The 25,027-nt window shown below is 49.5% G+C and overlaps 1 protein-coding gene across 1 annotated transcript in view; it reads left to right on the plus strand.

Moving 5' to 3' along the window:
• The first annotated feature begins 596 nt into the window (after positions 1-596).
• The window catches only part of TMEM160 (transmembrane protein 160), a 53,485-nt gene continuing 29,054 nt past the window's right edge, over positions 597-25,027 (plus strand). Inside the window, exon 1 of the mRNA XM_078661003.1 lies at positions 597-903. Within this exon, the coding sequence (XP_078517129.1) occupies positions 708-903 (196 nt within the window). The 5' untranslated portion in view covers positions 597-707. The remainder of the gene's footprint in view (positions 904-25,027) is intronic.

Genomic DNA, 25,027 nt, shown 5'->3' on the forward strand with positions numbered 1-25,027 from the left:
ATTTACTTGTTAAACAGGTTTTGTTCTTTTTCACCTCTTCTTAGAGCCCCTGCATCTCCACTCTGCCTATTGCTGGAAGAATTAGCCCCCACCCCCCACGAAATTTTTAGTAGCCCCCCCCACCCGAAATGTGGCTCGAGCTACGCCTCTGGTCCACGCTACATAAAATTGCAAAAAATAAAAATAAAATAAAGCTGGCCTGATGCATGACTAGTGACTGATAATTAAAGTAAACAAAGAAGGGTAAATCCTATTAAAATGAATACGTACGTTTTTACATCAAATTCTAAAATAATCATGTCTGGGCTTTTGCAGAATGGTAAAACGTGAACAGATGACGGAAATTCTTTTCTGGGAAAGGATGCGACCCTACGCATGAACCTAAAAAAAGTGACAGCTACGTTGCAGCTAGACAATTAAATCTGCATTGCTTATATATCCTCTAAAAAAATACACAAAAAGCTACCCGGCATTTTCCATAACGATAAGAGAAATATCGTAAACCAAGCTTTCTCGCCGCTTCCACACATGGCAAGCATTACTGCAGTGCTCGGTTTGTGGTTATCTTTCTTCTCTTTTCATGACAAGTAGAGCCCAGGTGATCACATGGTACATAGTGACTGGCAGTCGCATGGCCCTCTGTGGGCTCCGGTTTAGAGGCGTGTTGTCATGGTGCTTGCAGTGCAGCTTTCCGCTTCCGCACAAAGATGGCGGGCTCTGGCTGGTGGAGACCGGCTTTACTGCGGGCTGGGAGTTTACTGCGGCTGGGTTTTAAACGAAGCGGCCGGAGGAGGCTGCACAGCTCTTCGGCGAGCCCTCGGGGAGCTGGAGGAGGTGGTGCGCCACCTGTATCCGAGTTGGACAAGGCTGATGCGTGGCTGCTGAGGAAGGCCCATGAGACCGGTGAGGGTAGTGTGTAGGGAGCACGGAAACTTCCTTCAATTTATTATTTATTTATTTGTTTATGCATTTTTATATATCGCGGATTTAACCCGAAGGCGTCAGAGCGCTGTTTGCGTGGGGCTGATTACTAACTAAAGTAACCAAAGATAGGTGACCTGGGGGCGGAAAGTGCTGGAAAGGAGGGATGCATGTATCGGAGTCTTATATATTTGGAGAGGAGAGCGTGAACGAGATTTGATGCATAACATAACTGTCCAGCTTGCGACTTCTCTGTTTGAATTGTGTCAGATGCGCACAATTCCTAAAAGTTCCATATAGCTATAAGGAGGCTCCCCTCATATGTAAACCTCCATGCACCTTAAATGACTCCTCTTTGGTGCATTAGTTAAATGTTTATTTTTAGGACAGATTGCAGGTGCGACCTTCGTTCTCGTGTTACTATAAACTTGTCATCTAGCACCATTATTTTCAAATGATTAATTAAAATCTTAGTTTAATTAACCATTGCCTGCATTAGAAATATCTTGTGTAGGGTGTGTATTCATATGCACAGTCTTTTGAGGTTTGGAGGCTAGCAATGTGAGAAAATACAGGGCTCTGTTCGGCGGAAAACAAAAAATGCACTTTAGCGAGGATTTTCACAAACGAGCATCGTGCAAACGTATGTATGCATGGCCCGTGATGCACTATTTTAAAGTGCGACAACTTTTGTGGCATATTGATGATAATATGGCCTGTAGATTGGTCTTGATGTAATCCTTCCTTTTAATTATAAGCTCAGCCAGAGCAATACCAAAGTTCAGGATATACTTGAAAAGGGTTGCACACAGTGTAAGACATAGTACCTTGGGAAACATTGTCAGAAGCGGAAATCCATTTTTGCCTGGCATCTTTGTTTTCCAGCAGGTTTCAAAGCTAGCACAAGATTTTAAGAAATAGGTGATAAAATTATATGTGACTGAACAACCCACTGCTTTGCAGTAAGACCTGTCGCTTGGCATGCCCTGCCAGGTGTAAAGGACAGCTGGCTAGGGCTCATCGCTGAAGGTTCTCTGAAATAGATGGCGAGCTTGCGTGAGTTTGATAACTGGAATAGTTGAAAAGTTCAATTGAAGGTAATGAAGGGAAGTGTGAGGTGAGGAACAGTGGATGGTAAAGTCCATAGGTCTGTTCTAGTGAAAGAGAGGGAAAAAACTGGTGTAAGTGGATCACTGTAGACAGATGAAACTTCGTATACTCCCCTTAAATAAGCACTTCAATATGGAAACTTAATTCCAACCATTACGTTGAGTTGTCACCCAAACCAACGTTTTTTTAAAGGAATTGCAGTGCAAGTCTGCCCCTGCTAAGCTCATGCAATAGTCAATGGAGGGTACCGCTCATGTGACAGCCTTAGTCCCACCACAGTAGATCCCTCTCCGCCAATATTTTATTGCGTCAGATACTACTATCTGTATGTTTTAATTCTTAGTCTAGAGAATGTGGGAGAGAATGCTGCCTCAGTGAACTGCTCTTGCGCGCTTTCTGTAATCCCTCACTATTAACGTACCAGCCATTTAATGCCCAGCAACACTTAAATGTAAAGAGTTTGGTTGTTCATATCTCTGCTGATAAATCTTATTTTAACTTTCCAACTGATAAAGCTTAATTTACCTTTTCAACTAAGCCTCCACTCACACAAGTTTACTCTATTCTCAGTTTAATTCTCCCAGGTCAGCTGCTTACTTTTCCTGATAATCTGTAACATGCCAAATTATTTCCACTCCTCAACCCCTTCCACGAGGCGAGTTGCCCCCCCCCCTTGCTTAACACAACCGCGTCCCTCATGCCCCTCAAATCAAACTACTGACAGAGTGCTTTGTTACCAAAAAAAGTCGCAGTTTATTCAACATAACACGTTTATACACTTGCAAAATCATTGTTATCCTATTGCTCTCTTAATCTGCATTGAATATACTTCCTTGTCCCTGCTATTATTTTTGTTGCGTGGACCCTGCCTGCAAGTGCCGTCCCGCTTACCCTGCCCTTTTATGGGCCCTCCCTGCTCCCCGGGGTCTCTGCCGTTTGGCATCCCAAGGACCTTGCTTGAGCATCTACCCTATCTATCATGAGGCTGAGTCCTTCCATTTTAATCCCTCAGTACCCTAGCCATGAGGCATCCCAAAGGTCCTGTGGGAGCATCACATCTACTCTTTACATGGCTGTAGGCCGCCCATGGCTCCCTCAGTGCCCCTGCCGTGAGGCATCTCAACGTCACAGTGTAAGCCTTCCCTCTACCTTTTAGTAATTCTCTCTTTGTTTCTACATTTCTTGTGTTCCTTCTGCCTCACCTCTACCCTTGCGGCTGCGACGCCCGTTCCTTCTGGTGTGGGTGGGTGGGATTCCTTCTTCTATCTGCGATTGGGGGGGGGGGTTGTGGCCGCTAGGGCCTCTTGCCCCCTACTTATCCCCCCTCGCCTTGTCTGTTCGGCCTCCTGATTGGGGGGGGGTTCGCGCTTGACCAGTCTTGGTCGCCCCCTTTCGAGCGGGCTGTTTTAAATGTGTGGGGGAGGAGCTTCCCGCCCCCGGCTGGCGTTTGCCCTGGGCCCCTAATGACAGGATTTACCTCCCACAGCCCGGGTTACAACCCCTTCCAGCAGGCGAATTAATGTTCCCTCCCCCCCCCTTGCTTCAAACAACCGTGTCCCTCATGCCCATCAAATAAAACCACTGACGGCGGGCTTAGGTGCCTAATAAAAGGTTGCAGTTTATTCAACATAACACGTTTATACATTTGCAAAATCATTGTCATGCTATTGCTCTCTTAATCTGCATTGAATATACTTCCTTGTCTTTGAAATTATTTTTGTTGCTGCGTGGACCCAGCCTCCTCAAGGTCCGGGGACGGGAGGGGCCACTTGTCTTGGCCTCTGTATTCCGGGTCAAGGCTTCAACTTGCTACTGATTTGGGTCCTGCCCAGGCTGCAAGTGCTGTCTCGCTTGCCCTGCCCTTATGTGGGCCCTCCCTGGGGTCCCTGCCATGTGGCATCCCAAGGACCTTGCTGAACATCTACTCTATCTATCATGAGGCTGAGTCCTTCCATTTTGATCCCTCTGTACCCCAGCCGTGAGGCATCCCAAGGGTCTTGCGGAAGCATCACATCTACTCTTTCCATGCCGGTAGGTCGCCCTTGGCTCCCTCAGGGCCCCTGCCATGAGGCATCCCAAAGTCAATGTGTGAGCCTTCCCTCTACCTTTTCGTAATTCTCTCTTTTTCTTTCTACCTTTCTTGTGTTCCTTCCACCACACTACCTACGGTTTCACGATCGGAGGGAGCTCCTACCTTCACCCTAGGTCCACCCGCCCCTGCTGCCCTCATCTGGGGGGGGGGGTTCTGCTATACCTCATTCCCTTGCAACTGATTCTCCTCTGTAGGCCCCTGCCAATGGGGCCTACTTACATCGGATTGCGGGGTGATTCCACCCGCATTCCCTGCACGCATGCTGAAACCTGCTTGACGCCCCCCATTTACAATCCTCTTTTTCAAACTTCCAGCAAATTTTCTCTGGTTTGTTATTGCCTTGGTTTTTCCCTTTGGACCCTTGTCTCCACCCTTCCTCTTCGCCTTTGCTCCAGTAGGGATGAAAATTGCTCTCTTTGCTGCTGACACCTTCCCTGGCTGCCACCATGTGCGTCGTGAACCCTTCCATGTCCTGGCAATCCCATCCCATTATCGGTCACACCTGTATCTTCTCTCAGAAACCTTCATCGTATCTCAGCCATGCATCTCCCCGATACTGCTGCTGTGCCTCATGCACTTTCTGCTCCTATAAAATTAGTGATGCTGCGCTTTGGGGGAACTTCTCAATGAAAACACATGCTATTTATTTTGATTCATATTGACAGTTTTGTCTAGCGTGAACAAGACCCTTGCGGGTATCGGAGTGCTTTACAAGGCACATACAGGTGATTGACAAACACATAAGAATACGATGAATTAAGCGAATACATTCATGGTGAAAGTTAGCGACTAGCACATATCAGCAACAATATATAAGAAAGTTCAGGTGAATCTAGATAAGAAGATCGCTTTCACTTCTTTTTTGAAGAAAGCAGCGGACGGCTTCAATCTTGTTTCTGGGGGCAAGGCGTTCCAAATCCTGGGGGCCATTCCTGAGATGGTACTATTGTAAGTTTTTGTCTTGGAGAAACGTGCGGTTTTAGTAGAAGATTATCAGAGCTCCTAGTGGTTCTGCTACCACCCGATAGTACTAGTTTCTCGGCAAGGTAGCTCAGTGTTTTTTGGTGCAATGCCTTATGAGTCATGCATGCGATTTTCAAATGGATTCTGGCCTCAAAAGGTAACCAGTTTAGGGCACGGAGGTCGGGGGAAATGTGGCAGTTTCTTCTGGAGCCTGTGATGAGTCTAGCGGCTGTATTGATTGAGGCTCTTAGCGGAGCAGTTGTTGATCTGGGAAGGCCGCAGAGAGCGACACTTCCATAATCCACTCTGGGAATTACTAGGGATTGGACTACCTGTTTAAAGTCATTCGCGGGTATGAATGGTTTCAGTCTTCTCAGTGCGTTCATCTGAAAATTGTCTGCTTTAGTTGCAGCACTGATGTGTTTCTGTATGTTTAGATTGTTATCCAGAGTTATTCCTACGGATTTCTCAGAATCAATAATGCGAGGTTGACCATCGAGCGCAGTTAGGTGCTGCATCAACTGGCGGATCGTGTCTGTTTGTTTGGGGGGAGCGATAAGGAGGAATTCAGTTTTTGGTGTGTTAAGTTTTAAATGCTTGTTTGCCAGCCAGATCTGTGTTTTTTGGAGCGTTGACTTAAGGGACTTGATGTCTTCAAGAGAGTCTACCTTAATGTAGAGCTGTGTCGTCGGCGTACATGTGATATTGGATGTTTGAGGAGTTGAGAAGCTCAGTGAGTGGTTCCATAAACAGATTGAAGAGTGTAGGGGAGAGGGGGAGTGTTCTGAAAGCTTTCAGCCAATTCTCTATTGATCTTTCTACTCTGGGCTTGTGGCGGTCCCACCGGTCATTGTCCTTTTTGTCTTGCGCCGCTAAGTCTAAGCCTGCCTGGCACACTTCCAGCAGTGAGAAAATGTCTATGAACTCCTTCGTCCTCCCTATTTTAGTGGGATGAGATGGGCCAGCCCTAACAGTTTTGTGGTTGTAGGGGGGGGTCACTCGGGGAAGGGCGTAGATTCTGGCTGGCTTCCCGTTCTGGACCAAGCCCTCCCCTGCCCGCTCGTGCCCCCACCCCGGGGGCCACTGTCCCCTCCTTAGTGGTCACCCCGGGTCCTGCCTCCTTATTTTGTGGAGTCTGGCTAGTGTAGGACACTAGGATCTGCTGCTTCTAGTTACCCACACTTTTTGCTGATGTATCACGGTTTTTTGACTTGGACTGACTGGGATCCTGCTAACCAGGACCCCAGTCAAACTGCTTTCTCCTTTAAATTGATTGCATGTACTTTAGGTACACTCCAGATTGGATACTGGGGTACCCTTATCAATCCCTAGTATATGGCACACCATGTACCCAGGGCATAGGTCCCCCAGCGGCCTCCCAGGGGCTGCAGCATGTATTATGCCACCCCTGAGAGACCATTCAAACTGACACCACAGGTCTGCTACTGCAGCCTGTGTGAGGTGGTGCATGCACCCCTTACTTCAATATAGGTTCACTATATCTATTCTAACTCACTGCACATATAAACCTATCAGTAACCCCTTTGGCAGGTCTTATCAATCCTGAAGGCAGAGTGCAGGGTTTTATGTGAGAGGCTGCTCCTGCATGAGCTGAGCGCCTCTGCAGCCTTCGGAACCTATTTTCCGGGGTTGTTTGTGATGCTGCCAACCATATATATATTTAAGTGCATTATTACCTCACGGTAAATACAAACTTTAAAAAAGCTGCTTAGAAACATGTTGTGTTTGGAGTCAAACACCTTGGAATCATACCTCCACACCAGTTGTATGATCCCTCCCTTGTAGATCTACTACTGTGGATCACTAGGATACCCGGTACCAGCTTTCTCGACCTGGGCATCACAAAATGGATGCTGCCAGCCACAGACATGCGTCTGCCCTCCTGCTGCTGAGCTGAGCTCGAGCAGGGAAAGGCTTGACAATAGGTTTCCTGTCACAGGGAGGTGTGACCACCTCCCAGACAGGATTCAGTGTATTTGGGCTGGGTGGGTGCCCTCTGAGAGTGCCTTCACAGGGGGCACATTTGGTGTCCCTGTGCATAGTCCAGTTCAAACCGGTTGCAGGAGCCATTTGCTCCTGCTCTAGTGCGAAACTGAACAAAGGACATGGGTGTAACCACCTCTCTGTCCTGACCCTTCCACAGGTGGGTCCCCAGAGTTTGTCCAACCCCTTCCTTGGGTATAAAATAGGAACCCTGACTACAGTACTTTAGATGTTACCTGGACTAAACTCTGCAAGCAGAAACTAAGTACATCGACGATCTACACTACGCTGGATGACTGAAGAATCTCCCGTGGAGTAAATGAGTTACTCCCCTGCAAGGCAGGCACCTTTAACACATCTGACGGGTTTGCATCTCCCGAGCTCCTGAGGACTCCGAAGATTTCTGCAACACAGGAGGTGGGTTTGAGCATCCCTGAGGTTGATCTGCCCCCTCAGCAATTCTGAGAACAGTATCCCTTGTGGGGACCGTGCAACCCGAACCCCTGTGCACTGTGTACTTTTGCAGCAGCATATGCTTTTTGGCGATCCCTGAGCCTGTGTTTTGGGCTATGTGTAGTCCTGACCCGAGCAGTAAGTGCACCGAAGATTTCCGGCCTACACTCCACAAGTGTTCCATGGGCTGGTATTTCGTGATTCAGCTCGAGGTCCCTTTGGGATCCCTGGTCCGATGGCCTGTGGTTCCCTGTGAAGGTAACTTTGATTTCTCTTGGGGGTTCTCTTGGGCTTCCCTGGTTGCTCTAGATGTGCCCTGACTCCCCATAGCTTGGAGAGTCTCCAGGACCTTGCTAGTCCTCACCGTGACTGGTTTGCTCTGCCTGCGTGGGTTGCATTTGGCAAGGCTTGTTGGTGTTCAATCCAGACACTGACCCCTCAGCACTCGACATCCTTCGTGGTTTCCATCTTCCCGGCAGCAGCACTTCTTTGAGTCACGCCATTGAAATGACAAAGGTTTCAGACACTACTTGACCCCTATGCACCCGGCTCTCCTGGGATAGGTTAACACGGGTACTTTGGTACTCACTAGGGTGCTGGCCTTAGAACCCTCTATGTTCCAAAGGGTTTGCTTGAAGTCCTCTCCGAAGTGTTCTTAAACTGTAATTTTCCAACCATGACTTTCTCATAGAGTTGTAAGGAGCTTGCTTCTGTTCTCACACTGCACCCATCCTCCGTGGGTCTCCTGGGTCATTACTTTGGGTGGTTCCTTGGGGTCCCAGCGATTTTACGTGCTCTAGGCACTGTCTAGTGAAGTTGTTGTTGTTATACCACTTTTTTAGTAGATGGTTCCGTCTCCCCCTGGAGCTCGCTGTGTATTGTGCTTTTTACTGTCGTTCTATTGATTAACAATTGTGTGCCTTGTACTCTAATCTCGTATAGAGGTTAGTAGAGCGTGTTTAGCAATAAATACGTGTATTTTGTATATCTCTTGTATGGTTCTCCTTTCATATGGTTATTCAGGAGGTTCTAATATGGTAAAACAAGCTGCTTTACGTTCCTTTGAGACTTAGCCTGAAGGCTGCTCTCCACACTCGACCACTAGGATAGCGTTCTTTAAAGGTTTTCTTTGACCTAATCATCAATAAGGGTTGTTTGGACTGGTGCAAGGTGCCCACTTTAATTAGTGGACAGCATATAACAGGCCAACTTCTCACATTGGTGTGCAGCGGTTAGGATTCCAGCTTGCTACTGTTTTACCAGATAATCTCATTGAGTAATTAACTGAAAACCACTAAAGGTATTTAGGTACATATAATCAAGAATAAAATAAGTAAGTTCTACTGAACTTGGAGTTGGGTAGTCAAGGGTCTAGCACACCCTTTCTCCAACTCAGGAGAGTTTAGTTCCCACTAGGTTAGGTTGGTGCCTACACCACATAACACTAGTATGTCCTCTAGAGGAGAAGCCAGTGGGTGTCTGCCAAATAGGTATGAAAAGATCTCATTCCAAGAATTGAGAAACGTGTGCATCCAGGAAGCTGAGGACAGGGAGAGGACGCAGCACTCAAAGCCTAATAGAAATCTTAGTGCTAGGTGATCTCAGAAAGACTCCAGGGTCTGATGAGGTAGGTAGAGGGGCTGGGGCAGTGGATGAGGACAGAGCAGGAAGTGAACTCTTCTTTCATCTGGACTCAGCCACTGGCCAGGGTGATCAAGATGATTCTAACCTGGACAATCCAACTTTGCCTTTAGGTGGAGGAGAAGGCCCCAGTGGCCCTCTCTTTACTCCCCCAGGAAGGGTTCAAAGTTTACCTAGAAGATCAAGATCTCCCTCCCGGGAATCTAATCATTCAGGTACGTCTGTAGGGACCTCTGTTTCTCATAAAAGAGAATCCTCTTATAAGAGTGCCAGTTTCTTGACTATGAAAGAGCTAAGCTCAGGATCAAGAGTGAACAATTGGCCTTAAACAGGTAATCCATAGAGCTCCAGAGAGCTTCCAGAAGGATGGGGCTAGAGCCCCATGGTGGCAGCAACAGTGTCCCTAGACCTAGAGAGTATACACATGATCATAGGAACCTGAACAAGGTTGTCCCTCCCTACCAGAGTGGGGATGACATCCACAAATGAATAACTGCACTAGAGAGGGCCTGTAAAGTACAGAGGGCACCTCAAGGGCAGTGGGAAGCTATCTTGTGGCTCTCCTTTGCTGACAAAGGTAGAAACAAGCTCCTCACTCTAAGAGAAGAGGATGCAGATGATTACGGAGTCCTGAAAAGTAGTCTCATAGATGGGTTTGGCTTAATCACTGAACAGTACAGGATTAAGTTCAGAGCCACCCAGAAGGCACAGTCCCAGGACTGGATTGACTTTGTAGATTGTGCTACCAAGGCTCTGGAAGGCTGGTAACTTAGCGGTAAAGTGTGTGATTTTGAAGGATTGTACAATTTAATTATGAGGGAGCAGATCCTTAATAATTGTCAAAACCAGTTGTTGCATCAGTACCTGGTGGAATCTGATCTGACCTCTCCCCAAGAATTGGGAAAAGGCAGACAAATGGGTCAGAACCAGGGTAAAGCAGAAAGCTCAGAACCAAGGTGGCGACTCTTAAGAAGCAAGATTCTAAAACCACAGCTAAGGGTGGGAAGAAAGATAAAGACCAGAAGTCTTCACAAAGGCTCCACAAGTCTTCATCTGGTGGGGAGTCACAATCAAACAAGGGTAAAGGAAACCTTGGTGTCGCATCTCTAAACAGAAGACATATTGGACAAATGACTGTACCAAATCCAAGGAATCTACTCCAGCCACCACTGTCCCTAAGGCAACTGTTCCCTCTAGTTCAGTCCAAAGTGGTGATACACAGAATAAGGGCGTAGTAGGGTTAACCCTGGGATCTGAGATGGATTCTGGCCTATTCTGAATTCCACTCAGGCTGTGTTAGTCTGTGAAGGAGGCATGGATATTGCCTCCTTATTTGTCAGTTCCAGTAATCTAGGCAAATACAGACAGCAGCCTTTTATCAATGGTAAGGAGGCCATGGCATTCAGGGACACGGGTGCAAGTGTCACAATGGTGACAAAAGAACTTGTGGCCCCTGAACAAATCATACTTGGTTAGATGTACCAAGTGACCAAATGCAAGCAATGTCAGGACACACCATTCCTTGCAGTTGTGAATTTCACCTGGGGAGGGGTAACTGGCCCTAAGAAGTTTGTGGTAAGTGCAGACCTCCCTACTGAATGCTTAATGGGCAGTGATTTGGAAACTTCAGCCTTGGCTGAAGTGGAACTCAGGACACCTGCAGAAATGCTGGGCATCCCGCAGATGTGTTTGCTATGACTAGGTCACAGGCAAAAATGCCTTCAACTGAACAAGCCCTGGATCCTGGAATAATGGACCAGGTGCCTTCCAAGAGAAGGAGCGGTAAGGCTGTGTCTTTCCCCCCTGCCTCAGAATACAGATCAGTCTCTGAGGGAGATGATCTTAGTCCTGAAGAAGGGACTGTTTTAGAGGAACTTGAACCTGATCAGATTGAGTTCCTGAGGACAGGGGGACCTTCCAGGGCAGATCTGAGCCAGGAGCAGCTGAGCTGCCCCTCTCTTGAACCCTCAGACAGCAAGCTGCTGCTGAGAGTGCCACTGGGTGCCATAGGATCTACTGGGATGATGGACTCTTACACTCGGAGACTAGAGACCCCAAGCCTGGTGCTACCAGGAGGTTGGTTATACCTCTGACGTTTAGGGGCTTCATTATATCCCATTAGCAGGACACTTGGGCAAAACAAGACTTGGGACAGACTTGTTCCTCACTTTCATTTGCTACATATGTCAGAGGACACAAAGAAGTTTTGTCGCTCCTGTATCACCTATCAAGCCAGTGGTAAGGCAGGTGGTACTACAAAGGCCCCCCTGATACCACTACCTGTGGTGGGGTTCCATTTGAGAGGGTTGGGATTGACATTGTTGGTTCCATGGATTCTCAAACTGCATCTGGGCACAGATTCATACTAGTGGTGGTGGACCATGTCACTAGGTATCCAGAGGCAATCCCTCTTAGGACAACCACAGATCCTGTTGTGGCTAGAACCCTCCTGTGAATATTTTCCAGAGTGGGTTTTCCTAAAGAGGTAGTATCAGACAGAGGTTCAAACTTTGTCTGGTTACTTGACTGCTATGTGGAAGGAGTGCGGAGTAAACTACAAATTTACCACCCCTTATCACCCACAATGCAGTGTGTTAGTTGAGAGATTCAACAAAACCGTAAAGGCCATGATTAAAGGTCTCCCTGAAAAGCTCAGGCGTAGATGGGACATACTTTAGCCCTGCTTTGTCTTTGCCTACAGAGAGGTTCCTCAAAAGGAGGTTGGTTACAGCCCTTTTGAACTTATGTTTGGACATCCAGTTAGGGGTCCTTTGTCTAGTGAAGGAGGGATGGGAGTTACCTCTCAAACCCCCTAAACATGATATTGTGGACTATGTTCTTGGTCTCCACTCCAGGATGGCTGAATACATGAAGAAGGTATCCAAAACCGTTGAGGCAAGTCAGGTCCCATGCATGACCAAAAGGTTGTGTTGACTGTTTATCAGCCAGGACAGAAAGTATGGGTGTTGGAGCCTGTGGCCCCAGCAGCCCTCCAAGACAAGTCGTGTGGCCCTCATACAATCATTGAGCAGAAGGGAGAAGTTACGTACCTGGTGGACCTTAGAACTCCCAGGAGCCCCCATAGGGTGCTCCATGTGAAAAGGCTCACACCATATGTTGACAGGGCAGACATGGGCTGGCTCATGGCTACTGATGAGGGACAGGAGGAAGAGTGATCCCCTCCCTGACCTGCTCTCACTGAACCCTGATGATGGTTCAGTTGATGGTGTAGCCTTGGCAGGCAGCCTCACTGGCCAGCAGCAAACTGGTTGTAGGCAGGTCCTGAATCAGTTCAGACATATGTTCTCACTGACTCCAAGTCAGACTACCTGGTGCACTCATGAAGTGGACACAGGTGACAGTCTGCCTGTTAAAAATAAAGATTTACAGGCAACCTGACCATGTCAGTGACTGCATCAGGACTGAAGTCCAGAAAATGTTGGATTTGGGAGTAATTGAGCCCTCAGATAGCCCTTGGGCTAGCCCAGTAGTCTTGATACCAAAACCTCACACCCAGAATGGTGAGAGAGAGATGAGGTTCTGTGTTGACTACAGGGGTCTCAATGCAGCCACTAGGACTGATGCCCATCCAATATCCAGGGCAGATGAGCTTATAGATACTTTGGCCTCAGCCAAGTTTCTGAGCACATTTGACCTGACAGCTGGCTACAGGCACATCAGATTAGCTGAGGATGCAAACCCAAACACGGCATTCCCTACCCCTAGTGGGCACTACCAATTTGTGGTGATGCCCTTTGACTTGAAGAATGCACCTGCCACTTTTCAAAGATTGATGAACAAAGTCCCTACAGGTCTAGAAGCCTATAGTGCAGCTTATCTAGATGATATTGCTGTCTTTAGCTCCACTTGGGAGGATCACCTGGTCCACCTGAGAAATGTTTTGGATGCCCTGCAGAATGCAGGCCTCACTATCAAGGCCACCAAGTGCCAGATAGGGCAGAGTCAGGTTGTATACCTAGGCCACCTTGTGGGTGGAGGTCAAGTTCAACCATTGCAGAGCAAAATCCAGACCATCATGGACTGGGTTGCTCCAACCATCCAGACTCTGGTTCAAGCTTTCTTGGTCCTGACTGGGTACTATAGGAGGTTTGTCAAATGATATGGATCCATAGTGACCCCTTTGAATGACTTAACTTACAAAAGAATGCCTAAGAAAGTTCAGTGGGCAGTTAGCTGTCAAAAGGCATTTGATAACCTGAAGCGGGCCATGTGCACTGCTCCCATTCTGCTTAGTCCCGACTATTCCAAACAATTCATTGTTCAAACTGATGTATCTGAGTTGGGGGTAGGGGCTGTGTTATCACAACTAAATGAAGAGGATCAGGATCAGCCAGTAGCTTTTATCAGCAGAAGGTTGACCCCCAGAGAGAAACGTTAGTCAGCTATTGAGAGGGAAGCCTTTGCTGTGGTTTGGGATCTGAAGAAGCTGAGGCCATACTTGTTTGGCACTCACATCACTGTTCAGACCAACCATAAGCCCCTCATGTGGCTAAAACAGATGAAGGGTAAAAACCCCAAACTTTTGAGGTGGTCCATTTCCCTACATGGGATGGGACTATACAGTGGAACATAGACCCTACGTTTGGGGGGGGGGGGGGTGTTATGTAGAAGAGTAGGATCTGCTTTTTATAATTACCCCCACTTTTTGCTGATGTGTCAGTTTTCGACTTAGACTGACTGGGATCCTGCTATCCAAGACCCTAGTCAAGCTGCTTTCTCCTCTAAATTGATTGCATGTACTTTAGGTGCACTCCAGATTGGATACTGGGGTACCCTTATCAGTCCCTAATATATGGTACACCATGTACACATGGCATAGGTACCCCAGAGGCCTCCCAGGGGCTGCAGCATGTATTATGCCACCCCTGTGAGACCATTCAAACTGACAGGTCTGCTTCTGCAGCCTGTGTAAGGTGGTGCAGGCACCCCTTACTTCGATATAAGTTCACTATATCTATTCTAAATCACTGCACAAATAAACCTGTCAGTCACCCCTATTATCAATCCTGAAGGCAAGGTGCGGGGTTTTATGTGAGGGGGTGCTCCCGCATGAGCAGAGCCCCTCTGCAGCCTTTGGAACCTATTTTCCGGGGTTGTTTATGATGCAGCCAACCATATATATTTAAGTGCATTATAACCTCGCAGTAAATACTAACTTTAAAACGGCTGCTTAGAAACATGTTGTGGTTGGTGTCAAACACCTTGGAATCATACCTCCACACCAGTACCTGGTGTGGGTGGTATGATTCCTCCCTTGTAGATTCACTACTGTGGGTCACCGGGCTACCTGGTACCAGCTTTCTCGACCTTGGCATCACAAAATGGATGCTGCCAGCCACAGACACGCGTCTGCCCTCCTGCTGCTGAGCTCGAGCAGGGGAAGGCTTGACAATAGGTTTCCTGTCACAGGGAGGTGTGACCACCTCCCAGACAGGATTCAGTGTATTGGGGCTGGGTGGATGCACTCTGAGAGTGCCTGACAGTCTGCCCTGGGGGCACACTTGGTGCCCCTGTGCATAGTCCAGTTCAAACCGGTTGCAGACGCGAAACTGGACAAAGGACATGGATGTAACCACCCCTCTGTCCTGACCCTCACATAGGTGGGTCCCCAGTGTTTGTCCAACCCCTTCCTTGAATATAAAGTAGGAACCCTGACTACAGGACTTTAGATTTTACCTGGACTAAACTCTGCAAGCAGAAACCAAGTACTTCGACGATCTACACTACGCTGGAAGACTGAAAAATCTCCCTTGGAGTAAAGGAGTTACTCGCCTGCAAGGCAGGCACCTTTAACGCATCTGACCGGTTTGCATCTCCCGAGGTCCTGAGGACTCTGCAGCACAGAAGGTGGGTTCCTGAGCGTCTCTGAGGTTGGCCTGCCCTCTCAGCAATTCTGAGACCATATCCCTCGTGAGGCCGTGCAACCCGAACCCCTGTGCACCATGTACTTTTAGAGCAGCATATGCTTTTTGGTGATCCCTGAGGCTGTGTTTTGGGCTGTGTGTAGTCCTGACCCCGAGCTTTAATTGCACCGAAGACTTCCAGTCTACACTCCACAAGTGTTCTGTGGGCTAGTATTTCGTGATTCAGCGCGAGGTCCCTTTGCGATCCCTGGTCCGTTGGCCTGTGGGTCCCTGTGAAGGTAACTTTGATTTCTCTTGGGCTACCCTGGTTGCTCCAGATGTGCCCTGCTCCCCATAGCTTGGAGAGCCTCCAAGACCTTGAAGGTCCTCACCGTGACTGTTTTTCTTTGCCCTCGTGGGTTGCATTTGCCAAGGCTTGTTGATGTTCAATCCGGACACTGACTCCTCAGCACTTGACATCCTTTGTGGCACAGCTCACCTTCGGACTTTGGTTGTCGTCGACATCTCCTGGTCCCCGTGGCTGCAGAGTCAAGCATCCCGTCATCTCACCTGAAGCACCCGACAACGGTGGGCCTTCATCTAGAGGTGTGGCGCCGCGGCCAGGGCGACTGACGCTGGAATCTGGGGATCCCGGTTCGATCCCCGGGTTCCGGCGGCAGATTAGCCCAACACCATGTGACTCTGGGCAATAGCTCGCTTAATCTTCCCGACGGCCCCCAGCGCCTAGAGACCCTTACGGGTGATTGTGCGCTTTACAAATGTGGACTTTACTTTTACTTTTACCGAGCCGCTGGTCACCCTGAATTGACCCATCTCCTCTGCTTTCAGGTTCTTCTCACCTCGGATCCAGGCTTGGATTCCACCGGACACTCTACATCTTCCTGGCAGCAGCACTTTTTTGAGTCACACAATTGAAAACAACGAAGGTTTCCGACACCACTTGACTCCTATGCACCCGGCTCACCTTCGATACTCACAATGGTGATGGCCTTAGAACCTTCTATGTTCCAAATGGGTTTGCTTGAAGTCCTCTCCGAAGTGTCCTTAATATATAATTTTCCAACCACGACTTTCCCATAGAGTTGTACGGAGCTCGCGTCTGTGTTCTCACACCGCACCCGTCCTCTGTGGGTCCCCTGTGTCACTACTTTGTGTGGTTCCTTCGGGTCAAATCGATTCTATGTGCTCTAGGCACTGTGTCTAGTCAAATCGTTGTTGTTATACCCCTTTCTTAGTAGATGGTTCGGACTCCCCCTGGAGCCTGCTGTGTAGTGTGCTATTTACAGTTGTTCTATTGATTCATAATTTGGTGCCTTGTGCGCTAATCTCGTATAGAGGTTAGTAGAGAGTGTTTAGTAATAAGTACATATGTTTTGTATATCTCTTGTGTGGTTCTCCTTTCGTTTGGTTATTCAGGAGGTTCAAATCTGGTAAAACAAGCTGCTTTACATTTCTTCGAGACTTAGCCTGAAGGCTGCTCTCCACAGTTACCACTAGGATAGCTTTCTTTAAAGGTTGTCTTTGACCTAACCATCAATAAGGGTTGTTTGGACCGGTGCAAGGTGCCCACTTTAATTAGTGGACAGCATATACCAGGCCAATTTCTCACGGCTAGCGTCCCCTTCTCTTTGCCTGTGGCCCTTTTTATGCTGCCCCCTCGGTCGGCCCTCAGGTCCGGCTTCTGGCTGCCCTCTTGACCCTCCGTGCCCCACTTGAGGCTTCCCTGGAAGGGGGCTCCTGGCCATTGCCACAGGGCATCCACGCCACCGGGTTCACAGCCCCTAGACCCCATGATTCCCCTTGAAAATCCTGTCGCCCCGGTCTCAGCCCTGTCTTCCATGGGGTTTGCATGGACCATGGCCCCTGCTTTTCCCTTTTGCTCCCTCTGATCTGTCCTGGTCCCTGCGTTGTGGGACCGTCCTGCCGTGCCCTTACGTGCCCTGTTTTGCCGCTTTGCGCACAGTGCTGACCCTTCTCCATGCCGATCGCGCTGAATTGCCCCTCCGTGTGTCTTCTGAGGAGCCGCCGTGGTGGCTACAGACCATCGTCATGGCTACTCCCTTCAGTTTCTAAGCTGGACACCAGCTCTAGGGTGGCAGCCCTCTTGCTCCTGACCTGTGTCTGTTTCTTCCCCCTTTTCTTCCTACTCGTGGCCCGGGTGTTTCTTGCGCCTGTCTTGCTGGCTGCGGGGGCTGCTGTTTTGGCTGCATGCCCCCCCACCTCTGGGTTTCCTGTGGGGCGGTGCTGTCGGTGCTGCCTGTCGTGCCTTCCTTCCATGTGCCCCGTCTTTGATTTGCTGGTCCATCCATGCGGCTCCCTTTAGGGCCACTAATGCCTTGACTTTCCCCCAACATGGCCTGCAAGTCGTTCCCTCTCTGCCTCTTCTGATTCCTCTTGTTAACTTCTGGCTGCTCTTGGTCCTCCCTGATGTGTGCTGGTAACCGTGTCTTGCACCTGCTTACTAGCCAATAAAACAAGCCTTTTTGCACTAGCGACTTACTGGTGCCTTCCAGTGGTTGATTACCAGCAGCAGATTGCATCCAAAGATTGCCCTTTCTGTTTCTATCGGCCTACTTTTTTGCTTTGTCTGTGACACTGGGACCCCCAGGGGTTTGCTTGTCCCTGCTATATGCCACCTCCGTCCTCCTTATAGGGTTCTGGCACTTGGTACCGCAGCCTGGCAGTCCTTGTTCCACCTATACCCAATTCAATGGCCCAAGCGCTACTCGCGTCCTTTCCTTGCCCACCAGGACAAAGGCAATGGCCTCAGCGCTGCTCACGCCTTTCCCGCTCTACTGCGGTGGCCGGCGACCTCCTGCTGATCTCGGGCCTTGTTTCTTGTTCTATTCTTTATTCCTGGCAGCTCCTGCCTGCTCGCCTTTAGGTTGTGCCTGGCAATGCCTATTCCGGTTTTCTTTCGCGCGGTCGGACCCTTTTCCTTGCTCGGCAACCGGAGACCTCCTGCTGGCCTCTATCCTCCCGATCCGCCTCTGCCGGTTTGCTATTTTTGGTGCTGTTACTAACAATAGGTATTCAATAGCTTTTCCTGTCAACCATTTCAGTGGCTCGTAAGGATGCAAGCCCTAGTCAGACTTAGACATTCCAACATACAACTGGCAGGTCATTCAGAATTCACTTTGTCAATTTCAAGCCTGTAATTCGTTCAGCTTCCCGGGGCCGTATTGAGCAGATTGCCACACACTTCTGCCTGTACCTTTTTTAAGGGGCGTGCCCAGCCTCCGATCCTCCGACTTCCTTGTTTGTGACCGCCCCTCGCTCCGCTGCAGGCGTTGCTCCTCGCCTCCCTGCCCGACAGCACGCCTTACAGCCTTAAGGCAGGGTGCCTTATATTACATGTGGGAACATATCTGCGTGAGCGGGTATGCCTCAGTGCTGGTCAGTCCCAGCTGAATGATGGTGTCACTTAAAATAAGGCTGTTGGGTATCCAACATCTCTTATTAATGAACCCACACTGCTTCCAGTGATGGATTTAGTAATAACTTCGACCCGGAGGACACCTTAGCGGTACCTCTTGTAAACCTACCAGCTACTGGTGTGCTGAGTAACTGCTTCTTGCCAGCCTGCCTCCAGAAACTAGTTTCTGACGCACAGGGTGAGGACCTTTGCTCTCGGGAAGCCAGAGCCCAAGCCTGCTCGGGCAGGGGTGTTTTTACCCCCCGCCACACACACACAGGATGACCTATAGATTAGCATTCCAAGGCAGGGAAGTTTCCAAGGGCCTTTGATATGTAAATCTGGTCTCTCTCATAGGAGAGAAAGCCGACCCCCTTTGACCAGAGCCCTTTGGCACCTGGACAGGCAGGAAAACTAGGTAGTTAGATAGGCATGTCTGCCCTCAGCCTAGTGCCACCCCCATGGTGGGCTACCTGAAGTGGATGCAACTTTTCAGAGTTGACCATCTGGGTGATGGCAAACTTAGGAACTCTGGGATTGGGTTATGCCCACTGGAAGTGGTCATATAGGAGGCATAGGGACCCCAAGGGTCAGTAGCACTTTGGCTACTACCCTACACTCCCCTAACACCCCTAAATCCAGTATTTAGGTGAGCACCGAAAGGCAGATCCTGACAACCTACAAAGCAGGACACTGAGGAGCTGCAAAAGCAGAAGACCTAAAAAGAGCAACTGACTTAGTACCAGCCCTGTCGGCATGTCTGCTGTTCCCCATGGAAACTGCACCAAAGTTGCTCCGTCCTGCAAGCTGTTATGCCTCCAAAGCCTGGGAGGACTGCCTGTCTTCAATAAAGACCCACAAACTCCTGTGGAGCAGCGGATCTGCTTCCCTGCATCCTGCAGGCACCCCAAAGAAGACTGAGTGCTCCAGACTGCAAAAACCCAACGCCGCAAAATACCCCTGCGCTCCCAGGCTTCCTAGCACGAGCTGAAGTGGGCCAACGGTGACTGCATGGTCCTCCAGAACCAAAGCCCACCTGGGGTTGCCCACTGTGAATTTCCCAATGCAGCTTGCATCCTCTGTTTACAGGCCTCCTCTACCGCAAGTGCTTCCGGTGATAAAAACCTGATGTCAATAGACACCTTTGTACTTGTCGCCACTGGAGAAGAGCACCAAAGGTATCCCCACATCCCTGAGCATTGCATGAGTTGAATTCCGCTGTTGGTTCAGCTCAAGTGGTCGCAGAGTCCAAGCCTTCAGCCTCTTTTCTGATGGACCCGTCTCTATAGACTTGATTGGGGAGCCCGACGCTGTAACTCACCTCTGCACCAGCGGCCCTAGTACTGCCTGGAGTGAACTGTTAGTAATGCATTGGACCTTGCTCTATATTCACGTTAAGTCAAGAAGATTTGTCCTGTAAGTCGCTGTTGAGTGCCCAAATACAATACATGTTTTTCCTCCATAGGTTAACATAACCATGGAGTGCTTCAATTATGATTTTAAAATACCAAAATCACCTGACATTGAAAAACACACCTCTGGATCCTCCAGTGGTGACCTGTTGGTGCTGCCTAGGACCATGCCCCATACTGGCCTTAAGTCCCGGGGAAGGTTCCCGTAAGTCATTGTTATGCGAGGCACGATGGTGGCCGCAGAGGGGTGGAGCAATTAATCTGCGGCGGATTGAAAACTGACCAGATGGGGGCCAAGACTCTTGGGTGCAAAATTGGCGGAGTGACCTAGGAGCGATGACTCTGCAACCCGAGAGGTGCTGACGGACGGCCCGGCAGACCCGATCCTCACTGTGTGCAGAGCAGTGACTAGGGCTGTAGCCACGTCCGAGAGGACTGTGGCGGAGAGGAGACTGCACCCAGCTGAGGTCGGCGGTCCCTGGGTGCACGCTGTGGGTAAAGAGAATCGGACAGTGGCAGTTCCTGTTTTCCCCTTTTCTGCTGCCCGGTAAGGAGAGACCTGAGGCGGGGAGACTGGGACCCGTGATTTGAAGGCCTTGCAGGAGTGCTGAGACGAGGGGCAGACTAGGGGCACTTTGAAGGGAAGGCGGGGGTGCGCGCCACCTCCCCTCGCGTCCCGATAGATGAAGAGCCGACAGTGTATAGGTGACCACCTGAGAAGTGATAACTTCGCCTGGGGACCGAGTTAGGCTGCACAGCGAGGGGTAGCAACTAAAGAATGGAGGCAAATTGGGTCTAGAGAGGCCTGCAACCCGGCACTGCTGGTGGGCAGACGTGCGTGCACAGCGGGTGCTGATCGGTGGATACCTAGTCACTGGAAGGGAAGGCCCCCACTTCCCTATTTGCCCTGTTTTACCGAGGCCTTTATTGGGCCCCCTATCCAAAGAAGGCATTGTGCAAGCTTGGCACAGAGAATCAAGCTGCAGAGCCAGGGCTATCTGCGAGCCTTGGGAGCCCTAGGGTGCCTGAGAGGTGCTCAGTGCTCGCATATGGAGCGGGGAGCAGGCCCATTTTGGCCCAGTGATTTCTGGAAGAGCGGAAAGTTAAGAGAACGCCTCAAGCACCTAGGGACACCGGGGGAGATATTGTGTCCTTTTAAGAAATAATGGGAGTCTGACCCTTCCCTCCCTACAAAGCTCTGTCATTTTCGGCATACTCTCGGTTTGGAAAAGAGTTCCAGGATGCCTGACCCAAACATGGCCGACCTTTGTGACTTCTTCCCCCTTGCAGAACTTTTACTTACTCAACCCTTCCAGGACTGTGCCTGACCTCAAGAGGACTTCTAGAATTCTTTCGGACCATGGCTCCCCACTGCACTAGTCTGACAATCCCAGAGTACACATGACCTCTTTCCCAACAGCAGAGTCTGAGCATTATGTCCGACGCCCAGTGGAGCTGCTCTGTTCAGCTAATGAGGAGATCGGACTTGGTTCACCTCCTGACCGTCACCTGCCCAGCCGGACCTTGGGCACAGTTTCTCCCCTCCTCCCCTCCTCCCTGTCTCGCCCAACCCCCCCCCCGCCTCCATCATATTTCTGCTGTTCTACTTTTGCCTTGTCTCCTTCTATCCACCTGTCTGACTGATACCCGTTGGAGCTTCCTTGAGAGCTATAGGGGAGACTGGCCTTGGACTACCTCCCTGGCCGTCACCTACCCATTCGGTCTTCTGGCTGACTTTACCTCTGTCTCTTATTCCGTCTTCCCCCTCGTCCTCTCCCTTCTCACTTCCCCTCTCTCTCCCTTCCTTCTCTACTGGTCTCTCCTTATCTCCTGTTAATGTCTCATGTATTTGATGTAACGTGTAATTGTTATTATTGTTGTAACTTTTCTGACCTTATGTGAAGCACTCTGATATCTACGGCTCTAGCCAGCTCTATATAAAACTCTTTAAATAAATAAATAAAATTGTTAAGTGACTGTATGCAGCATACGTTTTCTCCATAGTCTAACATCACCGCAAAGTACTTTAGTCACGATTTAAAGTATCAAAAAACCTGTTTTCTTCAAATGTGCTATTTTAAGAAAGAACTTACCTGATTTTGATGATCACTGTGTTAAAGATATGTTATTTTTAGGTCTCGCCTGTCGATGCGCATGCGCATCGAGCAAGCGAGACTATAGGGGCTCATCCACACTTTATCTAACTTGCAAGGAATCGTGGCGATTCCTTGCAGTGCCCGTGACTTTTAAGCTCAATGCGCATGTGCATTGAGCTTAAAAGCGCGTGCACAGCCGCCCGCATTCCTCCGACACCTTTGAAGTGAAGCTTAGCTTCACTTCAAAGGCCCGGCTTGTTCACACCCACATGCCGCTCTGCCCCGCTCCGCCCCCTCCCCTGAGTCATCCTGCCTGCCCAGACTTCTCCTCCCCCCTACTTACATCCCGCTTTCACTTGTTTTGTGACTTCACACTTGCCCCTGTCCCTTCAAGGCAGCCCAGCTTCTCCCAGCAGGCAGCCCACCCCCTCCCTCTGCACCCACGTGAACAGCCCCGGGCCTGGCTGCGTCCTTCCTTGTAATACTTTCGAAGTTCAGTAGCCAGCTTGCCACTGCAATGCTTCAAAACCTTCACATGGCTCTCAAGTTACCATCCGTTGCATACTTGTTTTTATACTACGCAATGGAGGCATTACCAAACTGCGCACTACCCAAAACGCACGTCTCCTACATCTCCCACCTCCGAGCCCCTCCATCCACGTCACCTTCCGCCTCAGACAAGACTTCATTACATCCCCGGGATTCGAACCCCCTCCCGCCAGCAGGCAGCCCACCCCCTCCCTCTGCACCCACGTGAACAGCCCCGGGCCTGGCTGCGTCCTTCCTTGTAATACTTTCGAAGTTCAGTAGCCAGCTTGCCACTGCAATGCTTCAAAACCTTCACATGGCTCTCAAGTTACCATCCGTTGCATACTTGTTTTTATACTACGCAATGGAGGCATTACCAAACTGCGCACTACCCAAAACGCACGTCTCCTACATCTCCCACCTCCGAGCCCCTCCATCCACGTCACCTTCCGCCTCAGACAAGACTTCATTACATCCCCGGGATTCGAACCCCCTCCCGCCTAATCTTGATGTGTGCGCGTGCTTGCAGCCCACTAATGCTAATGTCGTCTCCCCGCATCGCATCCCTTCCACTAATCCCCTCTTTGTCTCCCAGATACATTTTTTTTCTTGAGCTGAATGTCTCTCGCTTTCTTTCTTTGACTACCTGTCTCTCTTTTTCTTCCATTGACCTTCTGTCTGCCTGTCTTTTCTACTTGGCCTCGCTCCTCTCTTTATGCTTCTATCTCACTCCACTACCTGTCTCTGCCTCTCTCACTAACCACTGCCTGGCTTGCCTCTCTCTGTGACTGCCTGTCTCAGCTTCTCTTTCTCTTTGACTGTCTCTCTCCTCTACCCCTCCCGTGCGCGTGCTCTCTCCTGAGTCTGCTGCCGGTCTCTCTCTCTTTGACTGTATGCCCCCCCCCCCCTTGCGTGCTCTCTCCCCTCTACAGCCCCCCTCTGCCTTGCGCTCCATGCCGCAGTCTCTCCCTTCATCTTTCATTTATGGCTGTGGCCCCACCAGCCAGAACCAAAAAAATTGCAGAAATATTTTTGAACGGGGCGAGGGATTCTGCGAGTCCGCTTTCCATGAAAGAAAGCCACAGGGAGGGGGAGCTCACACCTCACGGGCGAGTTTATGGCACCCCAAAACAGTTGTCGCCAGCTCTCACACCAGAAAACCATGTGGAAGACTGTAAACGGCCTTCAAAGACCATCTTCACACCTCAGGGCATGCTTGGGGGGCCATTACTGGGTGGGAGTGGTAGGGTCAGTCGCCAGGGCCTCCATACCAACTGTCCTACCAGATTGTGGCGGGGACTCTCCAACCGTACCGGTGTTCATAAAGTGCGCGAGTGCGTCCGGCAGGCGTCTGAAGAGTGGAGTTGCAATCTGTATGTATATGTCGATGGTGTTGAGCGCTTTCTTCAGAGAAATGTATAACCTACAGGCAGCAGGTCCTGTTTCCTGAAGCGTGGACTCTTACTTTTAACTCTTAAGATAATATAAAAAGTGACGTAATGTGGAGAAATAGCACCGGCCATTGCTCAAGTACTAGTAGGCAATTCAGATTGTGATGTGTGCTATATTAAAGACCCACAGCATTTTTTATGTAACAGTCCGCGCTCGAGCGCCCCCACCCCACACACTTCTTATCCAGGTCACAACACTAAAACCACATGCAGTGATCCGAGTTTCTCAAATGAAAACCGAATTCAGAACACCCACCCAATCCCCTCGGGCGTTTTTCTTTCCCTCGCTAAACAATCTTGTAGTCTCTCCATTTCGCCATGCTCTGCCTAGCTCCTTTCACGCCCCTCACCTCCCCCTCAGCTCTCCCGTATTACAGCTGGTTCGCACCTCCAGCTGTCACCCCCTCCCTCCACTCCACAACCAGGCTCCGTTTCAAAGGCAGCCAATTACTGTTTGCATCTTTCCGGGGTACCGAAAGAGAGACATGCAAACACACACACACATAGACACACGCACGCACTCTCTCTCTCGTTGCCTCCCCACCCTCTCTCTCACACCGAGATTCATATAGGCACAAAACACAGACTCAAATACGGACAGCCACAAATCAGTGCAAACAGATGAGAAACACAAAATGAAAGATAAAGACACGAAATGCACAAGGAAAAATAAATAATCACAGGGCAATGTAAATAGGTGATACACACACACACACACACACACACATTACATACACGAAATAAACAAACAAAACGAAATAGGCAGTGACAGAACAGAATGTAGCTGGCTTCAATATTTGTCACCCCATCCAACCCCCCTCCCACAACCTTCCTTCCAATCATCCAGCATGTCTATGTTGGCACTGACATGAGCTCATATCATAGTTCATGTGCAACAGTGTTTGAGGGGTATTTTGATATTTCCTAGAAAATGTAATAACATTTCACTTTGTGCCTCCATCGGTCCTTGGGGTCCAAGAAGACCATATACACACAGCTCACATACCTCTAATTAAACCCTATCTCAAGTCCACAGACGCAGCAGTGCACTGTACA

Source organism: Lissotriton helveticus, chromosome 9 (genome assembly GCF_964261635.1).
Source record: "Lissotriton helveticus chromosome 9, aLisHel1.1, whole genome shotgun sequence".
In the NCBI taxonomy this organism is placed as follows: domain Eukaryota; kingdom Metazoa; phylum Chordata; class Amphibia; order Caudata; family Salamandridae; genus Lissotriton; species Lissotriton helveticus.